The sequence below is a fragment of the Haliotis rubra genome, unplaced genomic scaffold (genome assembly GCF_003918875.1).
Source record: "Haliotis rubra isolate DU_JTF1 unplaced genomic scaffold, ASM391887v1 Scf32, whole genome shotgun sequence".
Lineage (NCBI taxonomy): Eukaryota > Metazoa > Mollusca > Gastropoda > Lepetellida > Haliotidae > Haliotis > Haliotis rubra.
In genome coordinates, this window is record NW_025766991.1 from 1,432,878 (window position 1) to 1,457,256 (window position 24,379).

At 40.0% G+C, this 24,379-nt stretch overlaps 1 protein-coding gene across 6 annotated transcripts in view; it reads right to left on the minus strand.

The window, feature by feature from the left end:
* Positions 1–24,379, minus strand: part of LOC124283670 (sodium channel protein para-like) — a 116,633-nt gene that overhangs the window by 11,464 nt on the left and 80,790 nt on the right. For 2 of the 6 annotated variants that reach the window (XM_046719663.1, XM_046719662.1), the window contains exons 3-20: positions 21,491–21,857; positions 20,553–20,671; positions 19,212–19,295; positions 18,470–18,598; positions 17,659–17,753; positions 16,461–16,670; positions 15,863–15,920; positions 13,852–13,996; positions 13,581–13,745; positions 12,784–12,951; positions 11,558–12,025; positions 7,521–7,629; positions 7,134–7,184; positions 6,220–6,461; positions 5,594–5,767; positions 5,021–5,374; positions 3,045–3,378; positions 1,433–1,491 (exon numbers count right to left, since the gene is read on the minus strand). In XM_046719663.1, coding sequence (XP_046575619.1) covers positions 1,433–1,491; positions 3,045–3,378; positions 5,021–5,374; positions 5,594–5,767; positions 6,220–6,461; positions 7,134–7,184; positions 7,521–7,629; positions 11,558–12,025; positions 12,784–12,951; positions 13,581–13,745; positions 13,852–13,996; positions 15,863–15,920; positions 16,461–16,670; positions 17,659–17,753; positions 18,470–18,598; positions 19,212–19,295; positions 20,553–20,671; positions 21,491–21,793 — 3,267 coding nt within the window. In that variant the 5' untranslated portion in view covers positions 21,794–21,857. The remainder of the gene's footprint in view (positions 1–1,432; positions 1,492–3,044; positions 3,379–5,020; positions 5,375–5,593; positions 5,768–6,219; positions 6,462–7,133; positions 7,185–7,520; positions 7,630–11,557; positions 12,026–12,783; positions 12,952–13,580; positions 13,746–13,851; positions 13,997–15,862; positions 15,921–16,460; positions 16,671–17,658; positions 17,754–18,469; positions 18,599–19,211; positions 19,296–20,552; positions 20,672–21,490; positions 21,858–24,379) is intronic. The other 4 variants (XM_046719664.1, XM_046719666.1, XM_046719665.1 and 1 more) reach the window with 4 other exon arrangements.

Genomic DNA, 24,379 nt, shown 5'->3' on the forward strand with positions numbered 1-24,379 from the left:
CGTTGTTTCGCCTAGCAACTGCTTTTCTGTCATGCTGCTGAATGTGGATTCTAATAACATTCACTCACTCACTCAGTTTTTCTTTCTTAAACTGTACACTTTCTAAACATATGATAGTGAATGAAATACGCGATGACATTTAGAAAGTGGTATTGTGTATTTCATAGCTTTCGGCCGTGGGAGCCGTGCCAATTAACACTCATCAGAGGGTACACAAAGTCCGCAGTCTAGACTACCAGTTGTCCGACTTTGTGTGCTGGCGATTAGGCCTGACTCTGAGGGCGTGGGTTCGAATCCCGGATGGGACTCAACCCAACAGAAGTACTAGAATCTGTACTTTACTAAGAAAGTGTAATCCCAAATATAACGTATGTTACATATGATAGTGAAGACAAACACCAAAACTACAGTTACATAGGAGTACAACATGTAGTGTGTATGCGTACACAGTTGTGATATGTTTAAGATATGTGCAAGAAGGTGTATGCAGTGTATCATATTGAAATCAATGTATGAATGTACCTATGGACAACTCTACACTACCAAAAACTCGCTTGGCAGCACGATACACATTGGTATCAGACAAATGTTACCGTTCAAAATTCCGGAGTTTTATCTTTTGTTTCTGAATAAGGATTATTATGAACGCAAGCATACAAGATATCTCCCCACCCCCATTTTATATTCTTGTTCAATACGCCAGATCTCCAAATAAGATTGTAAAGATAAGAAAAGATCGGATATTAGATAATGAAAAGTGATTACTTTTAAATATTCTGCCGATCTGATTTTTTTAATCTTTTTATCAAAACTATTTTTTTCACAGTACTAGAGTTAAACAATTCGAGACTTTATCATAAAAACTCCCACCCAAATTAAGTTCTCCCAACCGTAACAATTTGGAGAAATGATAATTGAAATTTCATTTTACTTTTGACCGATTTATACCGATCTGAAATTCTGGGCCAAAATTCAGTTGAAATGTCTGGCCTTTTGATGGCAGTTCTCAAACACGTTACGGAAAACAGATTAAAAGGACTGTCACTGTCCAGATGACTTACAACTCTATAAAGAGTAAACTGTAAGACCACAATGGTCAATCCAAAGCATCTCCCTTACATTTGGACGTTTCGGTCGGGCAATGTGAAATCTTTCACACATTGATCACCTGTCAATCCGATTATCGGCCTCTGCTTAGTATATTTGAAGATCGATTTAACTGTGGTTGACAGCTGCAATATCCTTGAAATGCTTCCTGTGATAACATCGTTTACTCCGTCACTGTCAGCAAGATCTTTCGTTTTCACGGACAGACATGAATCTGTTGTTGCTGCCAAGGTCGTATGCTGAACCAAGGGGAGGTAACTATGAGAAACAAAGACCACTACAGGATTGTCTACGTGCTGAATACTGTAATGTAATACTAGCTTACCAACGCAGTTGTCTCACCTACCTTCTCACCGTCAGGTAGGTCGAGACCCTTTTCAGCATCTGAGAAGAAAAATAGGAAATTGTTAGCACAAAGTTTATTGATATTGACAAAATATTGGCAAACTATAAGGGGCCATGTTGTACTCGGATGCTCAATATGAAGTACTGATCTTCTGATCGTAGTTACAACACCAAAGACACCACTCAGAATAAGTGATGATCCTATTAGGAAATCTAGCTATAGTATAATTAAGCAATGTTCAGGGAAGCAGCATAGTCTGTCATTTTACAGACATTTCGTATGAAGAAAGCAAGCGTTTTTGCGGTCACTACATTATCATCGAAGTCCTTGAAAAGCTGCTAAATCCGAAATTAGCTTTTCAACTGACCAATAACGCTGCCATCGAATGCAAGAAAACTTAGGTTTTGTTCGTAATAACCGATAAGTCGTTATATCCGAATTCGTCATATCAAGACTGTTTCTGACAAATGAGTAACCAGTACTCCATATCGCCCCGAGTACACTTAGGCCATAAACGACCTACATGATGCTTATTACACGATATTACATTGATTTACGAAATTTATTTCTTTAAAATTTAAGATAATCAATTGTTATACTGTCTAATAATTGTCTAGATGTACTGATAGGAACACTAGAGTATAATTTGCTGACAAAAGCACAGAACTCGACCAGAGTGTTACTAGTTACAACTTAAGGTTTACTCTGCATAACGAACACCGAATACAGCTTTGTAATCACCCACTAAAACACGGGACACGAGGAAATACTCACAGAATGAACTGATTACAATATATAGTCGGGAGTAAACAGACATAAATATAGCTTTAATAACTGTAAAATGTATTTAAATAAACACCAAAATACTCGAATGCAATTTGTAGAAAGGAAACGTTTTGAATAGGGAAAGACAGAGCACCAACTCCAAAGGTGTATATTAGGCACCATTTCACGCAGAGAAAGAGGTCGAAAAACAGCCAAAGAATCGCATTAAAATAGAGGAGAAAGAAAATTGAATTTCTACCCTTGATTAAATTTCATAGATGAGATGGCGATGTTCACAACATACTGTGGTGATAGAAACACAGGAATACTGAAAGCGTGTGACATAGTGCACAGAAATTGATGACGTCATTAAGACGCTCGCTTCTGATTGGTGGGGAACGACCAGGGATGACGGTAGCCATTTTGGGGTAACGTACGTCTGTCTACGTAACCATAGGGATTCACAAAGTGTTACACAGGTTGTGGATATTATTTAATAAATAAACATACAATCTTCATATCTGACAGATATCATAAAAAGAAATGGCATAAAAAGCCAGTGTGTGGATAAAAAAAGAGGAGAAAGTCAAAATACTTAGTCCGTGTTTTCAATTTGGTTACATTGAATACATTTCACAGTGAAATGGGTGCCCTAGACGGACACGGGTTAGTGGGGTGGATGAGGATGGGTGGGTTGAAAAGAAGGGTCTGTGGACACTGGTCAAGCAGAGAACAGTGGATGACGGCTTAGTATGAAGCAATAGAACACGGCGGCCATATAAGCAGCAAGGCGTCTGGTGGTGAACGACGGGCTTTTCATTAAAACCTGTTTTGTTAGGAGAAAGGCTTTCGGTGTCTTGAGTTTGATGAAGTTCATAGGCTTTGCCATTACCAACTACTGTCTGGCCATCTGCCAAAGCTTCCTTGCCATTAAGCTCGGGTCGGGAGGAACTGGGCGACAGGGCGATCACGGGTCGTTTCGTCTTTCGCCGGAGTTTCACTTTCAGGCAGACGATGATCTTGACCTTCACCCAGGCCCCGAACCGCTTGAACCTGTCAACAGCCTCGGCCAGTTTGTTTGGCTCGTCGTCTGCTTCTGATCTTTGAAGACTTTCGGCGCCAAACGAGCTCAGCAACAGAGCAAGAAACAGGTTCAACACCTAGTCAAGGAAGAGAGAAGTATGTTACAATCCTGTAGACGGCATACAGTCAAGGATATGGATGATGACATTTCATTTAAGGAAAATTGAAACTATGGTGATATTCAGCTCAGCATCAACGCAAGTGTGGGTTGTTACATACTTGCAATCCATTTTCCGGAAAAAGCCGACGCGATTTGCGGCAGATGTTACAGTCATGGGACATAAGTATTCGTCAGTGAGCAAACTTCTCATAGACTTGCATGCTATTTTAGTGTAGCTGTAATAATTTTCATTAATTCAGTTTTCGTTATTTGGTAGTCAAATTTTGCAGGTTGTTAGGAAATCATCTTGGCCACAGATACATAATTTCCATGAAATCTTCCTTCGAGTATTTTCCACTTTGTAGTTAATAATAATAATAATAATAATAATGTGTCTATTGATATAGCGCCAATCTCCACACTAGGTATGCTCATAGCGCTAACAATCAAGGCACAGCACATTATTACCCCGGATAACCCAAGCTGCCTGTTAGGCGCTAGAAGGTTATAGTCATATGACGTTTTCCACCGGGTACCCATTTTCCTGCTGGGTGAACAGAGACAATTTTGAACGAACTCACTTGCCTAAGGTGAGACCACATGTGTCACATGTGCTTCATTACATGACCAACATATATACAACATTCTATATTCTTTCCCTATAGACCGCCATGTTAAAAAATGCCATAACCATGACACGCATCAATCAAAGTGTGGTCATTCTTGAAATACTGAATGGAAAATAAAACGGAAATTATGTCTTTGCAGCTGAGATGATTCATGACACGTGTGCAAAATATGACTATGATCAAACGATAAATAAATTCAAGATAATTTTTCTAGCTGCACAAAATTAACATGTAAGTCTATGGAAATTATGCACAGTGACGAATACTTATGTCCAGTGACTGATCTGCGAGTATCAAAATGGTTGTAAGTGACCAACAAATGTTTCCTACGAGTTTGTCAACATTGAGTTTAAAAACACAAAACTCTTGGGCAATATATTGGTGAGAAAAGAGACTGATTCTATTTCCCACCAAAGTTCTTTTTAACATGTTTTCGCAATGTTTTAACTAACAAACTAAATGTATATAAAGTTTCTAGTGTGATGTCGCCGTTTTCATCCTAAAGATATTACCATTGCTGATAATAATTTAAGTTTACATGTTCATTGGAAATGCATTTGCCACCGATCACAACAAAAATAAGGGGTCTCGTGTCTTCCTACGACTGACTGTATGAGTTTAGTTTTACGCCGCTTTTAGCAATATTCCCGCAATATCACGGCGGGGGACACCAGAAAATGGGCTTCACACATTGTGCCCATGTGGGGAATCGAACCCGGGTCTTCGGCGTGACGAGCCAACGCTTTAACCACTAGGCTACCCCACCGACCCTCTACCTACGATGTCAAAGGAAGTAAACAGCAGAAATTATGGAATATGCTATCATGGAAATGAAATTCTCCCATAGAACAAGCGATTGTTTCTTTCAAATATATTAGCCTGGTCCGGTAGGCAGAAAAGCACCCATACGGGTATTAATGGTCTGAAGACACTAAAATGTCTTTTATTGTGATCTCAAAACCCCCAGCATAACGGAGAATGTTTACCAACCACAAGATTACCGATGACCATTGTGAGGAGGAAGAAGGGCACACAGGAGTAGCCGGCGACTCTCATACACCCCCACATGGATTCAATCCACTCGCCGCACAACACACGGAATATTATCATGAAGGAATGAAGGAAGTCATCGAAGTTCCATCTGGGCATGCCACCACCAATGTCCGAGTCGTTATTGTATCTCTGATACGAATCCCTGAACAGTTGCTGCCCCATGACGGCGAAGATGAAGACGACGATGCCAAGGACGATGGTCAAGTTACCCAAAGCTCCCATGGTCCGACCCACGATTGCAATCAGCATGTTCAGCGTTGGCCAGGATTTGGCAAGCTTGAAAACTCTCAGCTGAAGAAGAAGTTATTTTGTTATTGTAAATAGGATAGATTTGTTAAGTAAGGAATTAGGAGAGGATTTTGATAGTCAAGGGTGTTTGTATCATATCAAATGAGAATCATACGACATATCATCAAACATACCTCATAGATTCAAATCGAACAGAAATATCTCCTTTGCTATGTCCACAATTATGCATTACGCCCTACCGCTTCACCGCATCGCCCTTACCAATCTGAAGGCTCGGAGCACGGACAACCCTGGGAGTGCCTCAAGCATGAGCTCCATTAAACTCAGGAGCACGATGAAACTGTCAAACACATTCCAGTTGTCCTTGAAGTAATTAATGGGGCTTAGAGCCAAAATCTTTAGGAACGCCTCGGCCGCGAATATACCCGTGAATAGCTGTAACAAAAAACATCAAGCACGTCAGTCAAGCTCAGTAGAATTCAAACAGAGAATAGAGTCTTACTGACTTTACCCGGAACTGACCCAAATAGTTGGAGGCCTGGGATTTTCGTTGCAGAAGTTTCAATCAGCACTTAACTAGGTTTTCTCTTTCAAAGATTCCTGCCCATTTCATATTTTTAAAAGAAAACCCATCACATTATATTTACAGACTATTCGGCATGTAATATGACCGATTCCTTTTACTCACACATGGACATGTGGTTTTTTTCACCATTAAGAAAAAATATTGTTTTAAACTTTTAATTATGATTCCACAACCAGCACCTCGTCTCACAAAGGAGCATGTTAATATGTGCATCTGAAGTATTTGAGTGACTCACTGCAAAAGCTTTGTGGAAAGAGAGCCTGCGTGTCGTAAGATGTTAAGACAAATCTCGAGCACTTACTAAGTTGGCAAATTCTGACACCCTCTTCAATTCTTCGTTCATGTCCCAGTGGTCCAAAGCCATGAAGCCAGTGTTGACTACGATACACAATGTAATGAACAGGTCGACGAAGGCATCCATAATGAACAGACTCACAAAATACTGCAGTTTTTTGAAGTTTGGCGAGCAGTTCCATAAGCACAAATAGTTCATCAGCTTGTCGCGGACTGCTTCTGGTTGGACGCTTACAACGCTCATGAAACCTATTCGGAGGAAGAGGAGAGAAAAAGTGTCAAATTGAGTTGGGTCAAGGCCACGTTTAAAGTATTGCAGCAATAGTACAGCATGTTGGCTTTACATTGGGTAAAACCGAACAAATGAAGGTCTTAGGCAATTCCAACTTTCGTGAAACCTATTCATTTAACTTTTCGCTCAGCGTATTGCGAATTCAACTTTATGTGTGGCTGGAGCTGTTTGCCATAATGGGACGTTACTGGTAGCAACCATGGCATTAAGAACTCCGCCAGTGAGCTATTGCTGTTAGGAGCTTGTGGAAATAGCCAACAAGGGGCATAACTCCATGATGTATGATCGGTTATACTTCATCGAAGTCAATGTGAAAATAACCCAGACATGTTACATCATATTAGATGAGACAAGATCGAGGTGTTTTTCAACTGTTCCGTATTTCACAAAGAAAACTGCCTTAATATCTACAACAGAAGGTCTTAAACTTCTAAGTGATAAAAAGTATAATTGTAAGGTTCCAGGATTGCGCTTAGCGAACGTAGAATTTTGTGAAATTCTACCTGATAAAAAGCATTATTGTAAGGTTCAAGGATTGTATTTAGCGAACTTGGATATTTTTGTGAAATTCCAAGGTATAATTCCGATTGGAAGTGGTGATCCTTAATGAAGCAAGGTAGGCAACTCACTTCTTCTGTGGCCAGAAGCATGGTCAATGAGATCTTTGAGAACCATCACATCTGAAAATATAATACAACAGTTGCAGGGCTATTGTAGGAGTGACAAGACTTTAGATAACAGAGTAATGTTCTGTACCGTTTAATATACCACGTGCTGATGGTTGGTACGAGTTTGAGTTTGGCCTACTGTGGATGAGACCCAAACGAGCCCAAAGTGACACAGGTGATAAACCTTTACAGGTAGGTGGAACCAAAGAACATGAGTATGCTACGGAGTGGTATGGACAGAGCAAGCTCTTAATGAGATGACCAGTCACCCACGGCAGTTAAGGTAAAGGAAGCAACTGCACAGCAATCCATAATGCCCCTTCAAATAATGATAAGGGTGACAATTACCTTTGATATCGACATTGGCAGCTGTTGGCGACGGACACAGGAATGTGTTAGTGGGAGACATCTTTTGTTTATCACCCACGCATCCTGACCCTAGGCTGCTGACGGAGTCCTGCAAAAGAGTCACAAGGTACTAGCACCTGCACATATAACAAAACCTGAAAAGTAGAAAAAGGATAAAAGGCATCAGTTCATCTTGAAGTCTTACATTACCAGTATAGTAATATTATTTCTCTTTTTACCTAAAGCGTTTTATTGTAATTTATTTAGATTCATCCTTATCCCTCACTGAAAATATAAACTATTATGGTTCGTTCTGGAGATGTAGAAAATAGTTGTTCCTGAGCTCAGAGACTCAGCATTACTCATTTCTTTTATGAACGCAATAGGACACTATATATTTCAAAGTTTCTAATTTGATGGAATAACAATGGAATGGATACAGAACCTAAACTGTTAGGGATAATAAAATATCTTTTCATGCCGTACACATTTTAGAAACCTAATCTTCACTTCACAAAATAATATCCCCCAATTTTTTTACGATCCCTATTTGTTGTGGTTCATTATTTATTGCTATTAAAAAGTGTTAATTGGATATTCGCAAAATGAAATGTCGTTTGAATTTTCTAATAACAGTTGCTAAATAGAACCCTTTCTTTATAAGAACAATTCCAGATAGTCCTAGATCTGAACTGTTATAGTTATTAATTTAAATGACACAGATAAATACATTTATTTTTCCACTTGTATAATCACGATGTTCATGAAATACTAAGGCTTTCAAACAACAAATTTGGTTTGCGTTGTTACGCTTCTTCTGTTGTAACAATGAAAGTGCATTGCTTTAATCGATAGTCATCTCACAAAGAGCACTTGCTGAGCCTGAACATGTAAATACAATCAACTGTACTAACCTCGATAAGAATTTCGCGTCATTAAAACTTCTTTATACAAAAACAAAATGATTAAACACGTTCATATGCACCTGGAAGAAAATACCAACAAAACTAAAAATGAAAAATAAAATAAAATTTGGATTCCGGGTGTCTGTGCCACGTTGTGACGAGCTAACTCTTTCAGCTTATTATAAATATAGTGAATCTCGCCCGAGTGTATTCAACTAGGGGCTACTGCTGTTAATACCTTGATTTGATGTAAAACTCATTGATAATAGGAAGATTCAATTCAAAATCCTTCCATGTTTTCGGTTCATAAACAGTTATAAGCATTGTCTTGAGTGAAACTACACGATCACCAGTTTCAGGAATATTATGTTTGGGATACAATGGTGATGATCACATCACAATGGTTAGCAATGATTGTAATCCCATTTTATTATAGCGATATATCCTTGGTCATTTCGTTTTTTCGTGATATTATGTTTGAGATACAATGGTGATGATCACATCACAATGGTTAGCAATGATTGTAATCCCATTTTAATATAGCGATATAGCCTTGGTAATTTCGTTTTATCGTGATATTATGTTTGGGATACAATGGTGATGATCACATCACAGTGGTTAGCAATGATTGTAATCCCATTTTAATATAGCGATATATGCTTGGTAATTTCGTTTTATCGTGATATTATGTTTGGGATACAATGGTGATGATCACATCACAATGGTTAGCAAAGATTGTAATCCCATTTTAATATAGCGATAAATCATTGGTAATTTCGTTTAATCGTAATATTATGTTTGGGATACAATGGTGATGATCACATCACAATGGTTAGCAAAGATTGTAATCCCATTTTAGTATAGCGATATATCCTTCGTATATTTTCGTTTTATCGTGATATTATGTTTGGGATACAATGGTGATGATCACATCACAATGGTTAGCAAAGATTGTAATCCCATTCTAATATAGTGATATATCCTTGGTAATTTCGTTTAATCGTGATATTATGTTTGGGTTACAATGGTGATGATCACATCACAATGGTTAGCAAAGATTGTAATCCCATTCCAATATAGCGATATATCCTTGGTAATTTCGTTTAATCGTGATATTATGTTTGGGATACAATGGTGATGATCACACCACAATGGTTAGCAAAGATTGTAATCCCATTTTAATATAGCGATATATCCTTGGTAATTTCGTTTAATCGTGATATATCTCACGGAATACAATTTGGGACGATAAATGTTTGCTGTCATTTGCAATAGTTTCTGAAACATATCAGTTCATCCAATTAATACTATCACCCAATATAGCTTTCAGGTTAAACAAAGTGTGCACAGACTGTTAAGATTAACATTTTAGTTACAGAAAGAAGGTTATCTTTATTGAAAATATATACCTACAAAATATTAAATATATAATCCAAATGGAACCCAGAACAATGTTTAGTTTCAGTTTTGAGCTGAAGCAGACAAGACGGGCCAATTAATTTGAATTCCATTTATTTTTTCTTAATTTTGGACTTTGTATGTTTCAATTCACCCTATAGTTTCTGGGAGACAGATTTGGACTCCGCGCTGAATTTGATTTTGGTCTTTCAGTGAATATCACAGAGGTCCGTATGGTATAAACTTAATTATGTTCTATAGTGAAACATGAACGGCCATATAACCAAATCTTTGTTCTCTTCAGAAATAATTTTGAACACTGCAACTAAAGGAGCAACACCTCCTTTACTTCTACATGTCAAATACTGATGAACCTTATGGTCTGGGCTAAATCGATATACGGTCAAAACTCGTTGTGTTGAACTTGGATTTGTCGAATTATCCTGTTGTCTCGACCCCCTTCCTGTTCCGATCTGGGAACCGACATGAACTTAACCCTAGTGTTGTGTCCGGACTTGCTTTTAATCTCCAGTTTTATGCCAAACCTCGGATACTCGATCCTTTGCCATGTCACCTTCAGTTCGACAAAGATGTTCCACTGTAGTCTATTCTAACTCCTTACAAAAACGGAGAACACGATATGTTCCCATATTGTCAAATCGAAGTTTAGATGCTGTATAATAATGTCTTACTCTAAGTCTTACTCTTACTCTAGGGTTATCGCCCCGACCCTTCGAGGCACTACCTTCATTACCAAGCATGATTATCATAAAGATTATTATTATCATTTACATTGTTTAAAAACAACCTAAAGAAATGTATGTGTACCTATTTTTGGATATTTTATCCCTCTTGCTGTTAGAAGGATGTTTTTTAAATAAAAAATATAAATTATTGGATGATGGATTCTATAAAACGACTTTATGTTTAGGTACATGATGTAAAAGTATAGCTACAAACTATCCAAATGTGTCATGACAAACACTCTCCTTATTCCTGGAAATAAGGATAATAATACTTATTCTTTGGCATGCCACCATAGTATATGAGATGCTGGCGTATGCAAACTCCTGTCATTTGAAAGAATAAAACAAAACGTAATCAATGATATTATTTTGGAGAAAAGAGAGCCAGTAAAATTAGATGTGACATTGTGTTAGATCTGGTCCTTTGCGATCCTCATCACAATTGGTTTCCCAGACCTACTTTAACCCTAGACTTGTCATACCGCCTTATCCAAAGAAGAAATGGAATTGTAGAGGTAATACTGTGTAAATGAGTTTTTAGAAAGGGATAAGTATGACAATTAGTGAGTGTGGCATTTAACAGGCGGACGGATCTGCATGCAAAGCTTGACTTCTTGTCAACCAGGGGGGTCCTTTCACTAAGCAACATGAACTAAGGTTAACCTTAACTCCCATTCTTTAACGTAGCACTAAGGTTACCTTAGTGACTTACGATCACCTTAGTGCTTTGTGAAAGGAGGCCCAGCAGGACAGTAGCTCCAGCAGAGTGCAATGTGTGTCACTCGTGACAACTCGGGCTATTCCGGAAAATATTCTGGAAAGTGACGAGTGGTGACGAGTGTGTGTGAGTGTGGCCAGATGGGACGGAGTGTAAACCCTAGATCACACAAATCTAACGTGAAAGGAAAGGTAAGTTGTGAAACAGATACGGAGGTAAAACAAAGGGGCTCAACGGTCTCATGTCCATCTGGTTTCACTGTGGACTTACATTATCTCTGTCCAGTCGTGGCTTGTCCACCACAACATCAGGGACACGTTGACTCCCTTTGCGGGTAAAGTTAAACAAAGTATCCATTTTGCTCTCTTTTTTTAAAGGATCCAGCGGGGAATGCACGGAGTATCTACTAGTACGTGAGTTCCGACTAACGTTGGAAGCGAAACTGCTTCTTCTTGATGGAGGTCTGGCGTCCGGCCAATGCCTCCGTGTTTGTGAAGCGAAACTATATCGCCTGCCATTGGGAGCGTTCTTGTGAAAAGGAAAATTGCATAGATCTTCTGACGATGGGGTCACTGCCGCGGAATCATCAGCAAAAGGAAGCGGAAGACTTTCCAATGTCTGGTAAACAAGGGGTTGCCGGTCGGTTGCCCGGCCGCTGGGTTTTTTCTTCCAACTGAACTGACTCCCCTTACTGCTGCGACGATACGCAAACGGCGAGCCGGGGAGGCTAACACTGCCCTGAAACATTGAACACAAGCGTCAGTGGGGCGCCACACCACACACGGACACACAGACAGACAGCAGACGACATGCCGCACGACAGCGCCAGGGGGCGCTTTTACGACACGTGACACGAAGACAACAGGGTTACAACAAAAACTCGGAATCATTCAGTCAGTCGGAAGATAAGATTTGATTTTTCCAAACCGAACAGACGAATGATTTCGAGTTGGAAGACAAACATCTGCTACTAGTAAGGGGTGAGGGAAACAGTGCTAAGCAAATTTAGCCATGCAAAGCTTGCTGGAAGGCGTGAACATCAAAAAGCAGCTGTGATCATTACAGTACCGGTCTCCGGGGCTCGATCTAGGTGTTCCTAATTCCTATAGCTAAAGAGGTGAGACTGGACGGATAGAAACGGCGGATATGACACGCTAGAATTAAGACGGAAATGCATGCCCCAATCAATGTTAGAACGCAATTCATCGTGGTCCGGCGATCGGAAATATCGTCCATGCAAATAGTGGAGCATTCCAAAATAATTGCGTTTCCGGATTCTGCTGGAATACCCAGTTTAGAGCGGGATTTTGGGTAAAGAAAAGTCATTCTCAAAGATAAATACAAAATTCGAGATTTGAAGAAAGTGATAATTGTTTGTATGTGTTCATGTGTAAATAAAACAAAAGAACTAAACGGTAATAATGTGAGGAGCCAAAATTTCCATTCCTTCGAAAACGGAAACGAATACATCTGACGTTAGAATAAACATGACGTACTCGTTTCTTGGAGTTCGGATGGAGATGACTGCCGCCTGATTGGTCGGACGTTAAACTGACCCGTTCCTTGTCCTCCGCCTTGTCCGAATTATACTGGTCACTTTTGAAGGACGCATCGGATGGACTCTTGGTCATCTGGGATAAAATCTCCCGTCTCTCTTCCTCTTCCTATTATTCAATGAAATGGTATGTTAAATAAGTTTATTCACATGTAAACATGTTGTATTCCCTTTTAATACATATCTTATCTTTAACACTTACGCTTGATGTTTTAATTATTTTACCCATTCCCTCATTCACTCTGTAACGAAAGGTTAATCCCGGTGATATAGAAAACCTTCTCTAAAATACTTTGAGATTACTACAACACATGCCTTCCACAATTTGTGACAGCATCTCCTTTGTGACATGTCCGCAACCGTCACCCTATTATAACTGAACTGAGGCCCCTTTCACGAAGCAACCATTACTAAGGTTAACCTTAACCCCCATTCTTTAACATTGCACTAAGGTTACCTTCGTGACTTACGATCAGTGCTTTGTGAAAGGAGGCCCAGATCTTCAGTAACCCATGCTTGTCGTAAGCACCGACTAACTGGACTTGCTTGACACATGTCATCGTATCCCAGTTGCGTTGATCGATGCTCATGTTGATGATCACTGGATTGTCAGGTCCAGACTCGAATATTTACAGACCGCCGCCATATAGCTACAATAATGCTGAGTGCGGCTAAAACTAAACGCTCTCACTATAACAGGATTATCTAAGTATTTTTCCTCCATTTTCCCCTCCCTACCATTCTCTCGGCAGCCTCGTCAGCGGCGTCAGCAGCGTCCTGCTTCTGTTGTTCATCATACGACATGGCGACGATGGCGAGGATGAGGTTGACCAGGTAGAAAGACCCGAGCAATATAACGAGGACAAAGTACATTGCGTGAGCAGAACCTTCCGCTCTCAGAACCTGGAAATGGTGAGAAACGATAAATGGTATCATCATCATCACCATCATCATCATCATCGTTAATTTAATTATGCAATAATGACCATCATCACCATAGGAAACTCACCAGCTTGTACAGACTCTCCCAGGCATCCTGTGTCATGAGGCGGAAGGCACACAACAACGCCCAGCCAAAGTTGTCGAAGCTGGTGTAGCCGAAGTTGGGGTTGTCGCCGAGGTCGGGTAAACACGTGAAGTTTTCCTTGCATCCACTGTGGACAGAGTGAGTGAGTGTTGCCGTTAAATGACAGGCAACATTATTCCAAATATTTTTATGTATTTGATCATTTGTTTGTATCTATTTTATATATCTAAAGCATTTACACGGTTTGGCAAAACGATATTTACAAGAAAAAATACCATGACAGTTTGACCAAAGTTTATTAAAGTAATCTCTATTACAATTTATGATATATATGAATACACAAGTATGCCCTTTTCTGTTCTTTCTTAACTTGCGAAATTCGGCGACCCTTCTGTATGAATTGGATGTTGGTGGAATGTTATTATTTCTAAAGTTGAAATGATTCTTTTTGACAAGATTTAAGGAATTGTTATTTTTCGATTAGTACCAAACAAAACACTTTTTTGCATTTTGTACGATATATGTTTTGTCTCGCCAAATGGAGCTCACTTTGAAGCATTCCCAAAATAGCATTTCTTTATTTCTTTAGAACAACAGCTGCAGTTTGTACAGTCTATTCCAATATGATGACATATAAGATGATGTCACGGTCATACACGTGACTGAAAACGTTAGAAATGATGCATGTCAAAGTTGCAGAATGAGTGAGTAAGGTTTTACGCCGCTTTTAGCAATATTCCAGCAATATCACAGCGGGGGACACCAGAAATGGGCTTCACACATTGTACCTATGTGGGCCTGGGGAACCGAACCCGGGTCTTCAGTGTGGCGAGCGAACGCTTTAACCACTAGGCTACCCCACAGCCCTCGGTGCAGAAAATATATGTTAGTCATATATCCAAAACATGACTAATGACTCGCGCTGGGTGGACAATCGAAGAATTTTTCTGACTATTTTGAACTTTCGAGTAATAGAGGAGAATAAGAAGAAGTTTATTATATTTTAGGCCTCCGGTCCACGTACATTGTAAACAAAATATACAGTAAATCACACAGTCAGATGTTAAGTAGTCTTGCATGAGTTTGGATATACTGACTGACTGACTGACTGACTGACTGACTGAGTTTGGTTTTACGCCGCTTTCAGCAATATTCCAGCAACATCACGGCACCAGAAATGGGCTTCACACATTGTACCCATGTGGGGATTCGAACCCGGGTCTTCGGCGTGACGAGCCAACGCTTTAACCATTAGGCTACCCCACCGCCCCAGTTTAGATATACACTATTTTTAATGCTTTATTTCTTAAGCGTGTTGCATGTGACGGCCAGACCGTGCCATAACTGTATGATAATATAAAGTTTCGAATGTGTGAAGCCCATGTTACTTTACCTACATTGTTTAAGTGTAGGAGCATATTGCAGGCTATTTATACACAGCTGCTAACGGGTATCTAACAATCTCATTTTTGAAAAAAAATATATTTTCTTTTCTTTTCGCACACATTTACATTTCAAATGGCGGGGGTCATGTTTTAATAAAACTCAATCATCTCTGTCTTCATCTTTTTTACATACAGTTACCTAGCCTCAGATTACTCTTAAACTGTTGCTTAAATAAAATAAAATTAAACTTATTTTAATCACATAAAAAAAACTCGGATGGGACTCAACTCAACTCAAAGTACTAAAATCTGTACTTTACTAAGAAAGTATAATCCCAAATATAACATATGTTACACTTGACCACTTTGTAAATGGCATTGTGAAATCAAAAATCGCTCTACTTTATTTTGTTTCTCAGTTAAGAAACGAATTAAGGAATTGATAATACATTCTACACTTTGCGCATGAGCAGATCGGTACATCACTTATTGAAACAGGGTAAACATTTGTTAGGTAATTAATACAACCTTCTTGTAACATGCAGAGCACGTTTATATTCCTCAAAACATGGACAGCAAGATTTTGCAAACTTAACACAAGTGCTTACCCGGCACCGCTACCATTTCCGCAGACGATGTAATCGTCACCCTCTTTCCACCAGTGGTCTGAACGTCAAACAAAAACAGCAATTTTGTGAGTCAAACAGTTTCTATTAGTCAAACAGTTTAGTATATGTGGCTACTGAAGAGTATTTGAGCTGGATGCACCTTACACAAATTGTCCACGTTCAGTGGAACTATTATATACACGATTGTGAATATGTTGCTTTATTTAAACTGTAGGAAGACGTAGGTTATCTTCTGGCGAATGACATGCTGTGGAAGAAACTCCTAAAAGACACCCATCGTGAATATCTTGTCAGACAGTAACTGCTAGAGAAGCGTCAGCGCAAGCTCCTTTCTGCGTCAACTCGTTCCAGAGTTACGCCGTTGTCAAATGCTGGAAGCAGGACTGGAGCCATGCGGCAGGTCACAAAAAGTGTTGGGAGCTCGTAACAAGGGGAGATAACAATGCACACCGACTGCTACACGGCGGAAATGAGAAAATGTAATGGACTCCTGGCTGACGTCCTCCCTTCCCCATCTCACCCACCAACCCTTTTTATTCATTGACAATTACCTTAGTCAATTAAAACAGCTACTAACCCGTGTCATTGACAAATGCCAGCCATTCCTCGTCCGTTATATTGGGTCCAAGCTCTATGGTCCAGTTCATAACGCACTTCTGCCTCAGTCCTCCCGAATACAACTGCATGCCGACCAAAGCAAAAATCGACAAGACGAACACCGTCAAAATCATCACATCTCTCAAACGCCGGACCGCTTCCAATAAGGCACCCACAATGGTTTTTAATCCTGCGGGAAAATGACATCAAAGCTTTATCGGGTTGTTACGTTATGAAGCAGTTGTATCAATCTATTGTATTATTGGCAAAATAATTCTTTTGCAATTTTGCCCAAGCTGATTCAAAGCAAAGCGTTATGTATTTCAAAGGCAATGGATACAACAAGGAACATTGTGGCTGAAAACACGAACGATGTTCGGACATTTCCTAAGCATCCCTTGAAGATCCGGGTAAAACCTGATCTTCAGCATCCCATTCATTGCGTAAGGTTCGACTATCGGTGGTGAGGCCCTCTACTTGGTTGATGCATGGCACCGTATCTCAACTGCGTATATCGATGCTCATGATGTCAATCACTGGATTGTGTTGTCATGACAGGAGTGCTAAATTTTACATACCGCGGTCACATAGCTGGAAAACTGCTGAGTGAGGCGTGAAATTTCCAGAACGCCTTTTATAAAGGGTACATTGATGAGTGACGTTAAACAACAAACAACTCAACACCAAAACCATCAAATACAGTTGGAAAAATCTTCGTTGCAATCGCCCAACACTACTCCCAAAATACACAATCGAAGGATCGTGTAGGATTACCTATCTTCAAACAGTGATGAATTATATATCTTAGATACCCATGAAGTTCCGGGTTAAAACAGACATCAGTAACTCATGCTTGTCGTAAGAGGCGTCTAACGGTATCGAGAGGTCAGGCTCGTTGACTTGGTTGACACATGTTATCGTATCCCAATTACATAGATGGATGCTCATGATGTCGATCACCGGATCGTCTGGCCAAGATTCGAGTATTTACAACCCGCCGCTATATAGCTGGATACAGTGCGACATTAAACAACAAACATACCAAACCAAACTATTCCTTGATAAGATTGGTTTGGTTGTTTTGTTGTTTAACGCCACACTCCAGCTGTGTGGCGGCGGTCTGTAAATCATCTAGTCTGGACCAGACAATCCAGCGATCAACAGACTGGAGACTGTACCTGGTATAACAGCTACTGTTTTTAGAGCTCGAAGTACCCTGAAGGTCCTCAAGGCCGATAGATTGCCCAAAACTTTTATCCACATGGTCAAGTATCTGGAACAAAAAAAAATTAAAATTGTAAATTGGTCAGTTCACATATATGAAATGTAAACAATGAATGAATTCTCGTGAACTTGTAACCCTCGGGAACATCAGACAAAATACATGTATCCATAGGTTGAGACTTCCTGAAAGTAAGTCGTCATTAGATATTTGCCCAAACAGCGATTCTACCAACAATAAAGATACATGGTCCAGGGAACTTGGGCAGCTCCTTGAATCACTCCTCTCTCTGTAGGGTCAGTTTGTATTCGTGTCCGAAATTGTATGCTAGTGGGTAAGTTTTGATTGACTCCGGCGTGGTTGGGGTAGCTTAATGGTTAAAGCGTAAAGCTGAAGATCCGGGTTCGATTCCCCACATGGGTACCATGTGTGGGGCCCATTTCTGGTGTCCACCGCGATGATATTGCTAGAATATTGCTAAAAGCGGCGTAAAACCATACTCACTCACTCTGATTTACTCCTGGCTTGTCATCATCATAGTGACAAACATTTAGGATACCTTCCTCTCTATATTGTACAATATTGTACTATGTACTGATACCGTCATATGCACCGAACATTATTTAAAGCGACTTAGACAAATACATCGATGCAGCTCGCCACAATTAGTAATTTTCGTAAATATTTGATATATTAGTAATTTGGTTAAATACGTGTTATAGTTTATGTCCAGATGGTTTGTTATCGAGATGTTTTTATGTACTTACGCTATAGAAATAACAAAAAAGTCTAGCCAGTTCCAGGGGTCACGGAGATACGTAAACGGGGTTAAAATGATCCCTCGGGCCAAGATCTTCGTCGAAGCTTCAAATGTATAGATCCCAGTGAAGATTTGTCTGAAAATCATCATATCATCATCGTTATCATCATCGTTATCATCATCATCATCGTCACCACCATCATCATCATCATCATCATCGCTCGTTCTACGTTTGAATAGGATGTCACAAACTTGCTTGTCTTTAGAGTAGATCTATTGACTCAATTGTCCTGATCATTAAATCCGACGTTGCTCTTGCTCATCATCATCACCATCTTTGTCATCATCATCATCATCATCATAATCATCACCATCATCATCACATCATCCTCAACATCATCATCGTTATCATCATCGTTATTATCATCATCATCATCATCATCATCGCTCGTTCTACGTTTGAATAGTTTGTCACAAACTTGCTTGTCTTTAGAGTAGATCTATTGACTCAATTGTCCTGATCATTGAATCCGACGTTGCTCTTGCTCATAATATCACTCACTGGTTGCCTTTTACATACTCATATATTTACAGAACATCACCAAATAGCTGTGATGCTTAATGATCTGTTGTAGCTTGTTCATTTCCAAGCAGCATGATGTAGCCAGTTCGCGGCGTAAAATAACAACCAACCAAACGGCTTCAAACCGAACTTACTCACTCACTCGCTGCATGTAAACATAACTTACTCGACATATTCTTCTGGGCCTTCTGTCATCGTCATGAAAACACAGTTGACTATAATTGTCAACATCACCACAACGCTAAATAGAGTACATAGGTTAAGGAAGAATGTTACAGTGTGGTTGACAATAAACAGTGAGGTTGACAATAAACCACTTATCAGCTGACAGTTGCATAATTTGTTTTAAAAAGCATCTTATTTCATTTGTGTAGAGGCTCGGGAATTTGTTTTTTGAACATTTTTCCCCAACAGAACCCAACACACCATTTATTCACTTAGCATTACCAAACATTCTGTTCATTTTATTATTCATAAAAATACGTTTGGGTATTTCCCACAAAACTATTCGTTTTTCTTCACCACTACCAACAAACTATTCATTAAAACAATTACCAGATGGATACAGGAACAAGGTAATGCCATATGATACTAAAATCAGTTAAAAATAAAAACTATTGAAACATTTACAAAATTCGTTATTAGATAATTCATTTTCATGACTTGGTCATTTTGTAAAGTAAATCGAAAGTAATTTGTATGAAAGATGGGATATATATTATTCGTTCCTGCAAAGAACTTAACGAAACAAAACCATTCCCTAATTTCCCACAAGACTATTCGTTTTTCTTCACCACTACCAAGAAACTATTCATTAAAACAATTACCAGATGGATATAGGAACAAGGTAATGCCATATGATACTAATAGAGGATAATACCAATAAAAATCAGTTAAAAAATATAAACTATTGAACCATGTACAAAATTCGTTATTTTGTAAAGTAAATGAAAAGTAATTTGTCACAAAGATGGGATATATATTATTCGTTCTTGCAAAGAATTTAATGAAACAAAACCATTTCCAATTTTCAGAAGATGACAGTTCTTCTGAACAGAGATTCGTTTGAACGATTCCGACTTTATTCGTTTTGTAAAGTAAATCAAAAGTAACTTGTCAGAAGGATGAGATATATTATTCGTTCCTGCAAATAACTTAGAGACAAAACCATTTTCTATTTCCAGAATCCGATTCGGGCTCTATCATTGCTATTAAATTGTGACAACACCAGGTGTTTGGCTAATGATAAAGACATGGTTTTACTCCCTGCGATATATACTGAGGGAAAAAATAAGGGATCACATGAAAGCACAAGTGTTCCTTTATTTTTTTCAGGCTTCTTCACAAACGTTGTATCGCATAGCTTGTGAAGAAACCTGGAACCAAATAAAGGAACACTTGTGCTTTCATGTGATCCCTTATTTTATTTCCTCAGTATATTTCGGATGATTAGAGCTGCACAAGTTCGGCTTTATTTGATGGTAGTATGTGCCGTGGTAAAGGATATGGATGGACGAGAATGTAGAGTGCGACCCTCCTGATTGGGTTGAAGGGGCTGAGGATGAACAACGCATTTGTAGCGTTAAACCGGTAGATAGTCTTGTCCCTCCCGATAACGCAAAATGTCTGAAAGACAACATGACATCATCAACATACTGCACTAGTGAGTGAGTTTAGTTTTACGCCGCACTCAGCAATATTCCAGCGATATGGCAGCGGTCTGTAAATAATCGAGTCTGGACCAGACAATCCAGTGATCAACAGCACGAACATCGATCTTCGCAATTGGGAACCGATGACATGTGTCAACCAAGTCAGCGAGCCTGACCACCCGATCCCGTTAGTCGCCTCTTATGACAAGCATGGGTTACTGAAGATCAATTCTAACCCGTATCTTCACGGGTCACATACTGCACTAACACATCATCAATAAATTGTAAGCACACCATCATAAACACGTTAAACATACAGCATGAGTAGTATGTAGTAGTACAACATTAGGCCGTGAATGATTATTATGATTATTAAGGTATTATAAAGTTTTGCAATAAATATATATCTGAAGCGTGCGTGTATGTGTTTTGACAAGCACAAACATTGTGACTCAATCTTTTGTATATTTTTTGTTATGCACTTGAAGACATCACCTCTTGTTCGTGATAACCGTAGTTCGTTATACGCATTTCGATTAAACATACAGCAAATGGCGGGGACAAAAACAATTCACAAAATTTTAAAATACAATAAACTTTAAAAAGCCTAGATTTTCGAAGATCTCTTACCGCTAAGATAGTCGTAAGTGCCATACATTAACATTAACTTACGACTATCTTAGGGCTAAGAGAGCTACGAAAATCAAGGCCTTGTCCGTTTTATCCGTCGTAAGTTCGTTATAAGCGTGTTCTTTATAAAAGTAATTTTCTGTAATCATGAAGAGGAACCTACCTTCTGGTTGTGGTAGTACTCATCCAAGTCCTCAATGGGCCTCCCCACGAACTTGCTGGCCCCTTCCTCCATGGATGGAGGAAGCTTGCGCCCAGCCTCCAGCTTGGGGTTCGGCTTGGGGTCAGGTTCATGGTGACTTGGTTCTTCTATCTCATCCTCAGAGTCATCCGAGTCACCAGCCTCCTTCAGTTTATGAGCCTCCTTCGCTGCATGTTCCTCCGCTATCCGCCTCTCGATATTGAAGAGGGAGTCCCGGGTGAAGGGGCGGAAGGTCCGGTATTCCTCGACGCCCTCTTCATCCATGACGTCACCTCATCCAACACTACCGGAAGCCCGCTAAGACACGATTTAGTACCTTTGGCAGGGTCTGAAAATACATGATGGAGTCATTAGCTTATATCTTTGACAGGGACTGAAGTAAAAGTGTGACTGAGAGATAAGCTAATACCGTGGCAGGATCTGAAAATATACAATTGAGTGAGTGAGTGAGTGAGTTTGGTTTTACACCGATTTTAGAAATATTCTAGCAATATCACGACGGGGGACACCAAATGTATCCATGTGGGGAATCGAACCCGGGTCTCCAGCGTGACGAGCGAACGCTTTAACCACTAGGCTACTCCACCGCCCCACAAGTGACTGAGAGCTGAGCTGATAGATTTAGCAGGGATTGAAAATACATGAGAGAAAAAGAGATTAGATTGTACATTTGACAGGGCCCAACAGTAAAACTGTGACCGAGAGGTGAGCTCATACCTTGGCAGGATCTGAGGATGACTGAGAGACAAGTAAGTAACTTTGTCAGGGTTTGAAAATACCTGAATGACTGAGGTGTGTGTGAGTAACTGTGTGAAACAATGACGGTGGGAGTGAAACATGATTTAATCCTGCGTGGGACTGACACGACAGTCGAGTGCCTCTGCCAAGGTCTGAAATTACATGAGTGACTGCGAGATGAGAAACTTTTTGAAACTTGGAGGGTGGAAGTGAAACATCATTTAAAGTTTCGGGGGTCATTATTTTTGGTAGGATCTGAAACACGTGTTAGTACGTTTGGTATGCTCTGGAACACGTGTCAGAGCCTTTAACACCTATTGGTGCTTTTGGTAGGACCCAAAACAGGTGTTAGCTCATTTAGCAGTGTCTGAAACACGTGTTAGTACGTTTGGTAAGAACATAAACACGTGTTAGTAGCTTTGGTAGGGTATGAATCATGTGATAGTAAGGTTGTTAAGAGCTGAAACACGTGTTAGTACCTTTGGTAAGGACTGATACACACGTGTTAGTACAGTTGGTAAGGGTAAGGTATAAATAGCGTGTTAGTACGGTTGGTAAGGGCTGATACACGTGTTAGTACAGTTGGTAGGGACTGATACACGTGTAAGTACAGTTGGTAAGGACTGATACACGTGTTAGTACAGTTGGTAAGGACTGATACACGTGTTAGTACAGTTGGTAAGGAGCTGATACACGTGCTGATACATATGTTAGTACAGTTGGTAAGGACTGATACACGTGTTAGTACAGTTGGTAAGGACTGATACACGTGTTAGTACAGTTGGTAAGGACTGATACACGTGTTAGTACAGTTGGTAAGGACTGATACACGTGTTAGTACAGTTGGTAAGGACTGATACACGTGTTAGTACAGTTGGTAAGGGCTGATACATGTGTTAGTACAGTTGGTACTGATACACGTGTTAGTACAGTTGGTAAGGGGCTGATACACATGTTAGTACAGTTGGTAAGGGCTGATACATGTGTTAGTACAGTTGGTAAGGGCTGATACATGTGTTAGTACAGTTGGTAAGGGCTGATACATGTGTTAGTACAGTTGGTAAGGGCTGATACACGTGTTAGTACAGTTGGTAAGGGCTGATACATGTGTTAGTACAGTTGGTAAGGGCTGATACATGTGTTAGTACAGTTGGTAAGGGCCGATACACGTGTTAGTACAGTTGGTAAGGGCCGATACATGTGTTAGTACAGGTTGCTGATACACGTGTTAGTACAGTTGGTAAGGGCTGATACACGTGTTAGTACAGTTGGTAAGGGCCGATACACGTGTTAGTACAGGGTTGATACAAGTGTTAGTACAGTTGGTAATGATACACGTGTTAGTACAGTTGTACAGTAGAGGGCCGATACACGTGTTAGTACAGTTGGTAAGGGCCGATACACGTGTTAGTACAGTTGGTAGTACAGTACAGTTGGTAAGGGCCGATACACGTGTTAGTACAGTTGGTAAGGGCCGATACATGTGTTAGTACAGTTGTTAAGGGCAGAAACACGTGTTAGTACAGTTGGTAAGGGCTGAAACACGTGTTAGTACAGTTGGTAAGGGCCGATACACGTGTTAGTACAGTTGGTAAGGGCCGATACACGTGTTAGTACAGTTGGTAAGGGCCGATACGTGTTAGTACAGTTGGTAAGGGCCGATACACGTGTTAGTACAGTTGGTAAGGGTTGAAACACGTGTTAGTACAGTGGTAAGGGCCGATATGGTTAGAAACACGTGTTGGTACAGTTGGTAAGGGCCGATACACGTGTTAGTACAGTTGGTAAGGGCCGATATACGTGTTAGTACAGTTGGTAAGGGCTGATACACGTGATAGTACAGTTGGTAAGGGCAGAAACACGTGTTAGTATCGTTGGCAAGTCTGAGTGACTGATTTTAGTGCTAGGCCGCCTTTAGCAATATTCCAACACAATCACAGCGGGGCACACGAGAAATGAGCTTCACACATTGTGCCCATGTTGGGAATCGAACCCGGCTCTTTGGCGAACGGTTTAACCACTAGGCTACCCCGACGCCCCCTGTTGGTAAGGTCTGAACACCTGTTGGTACCTCTTAATACACGAACGGGATCCACAGCATCAGGATCTAGC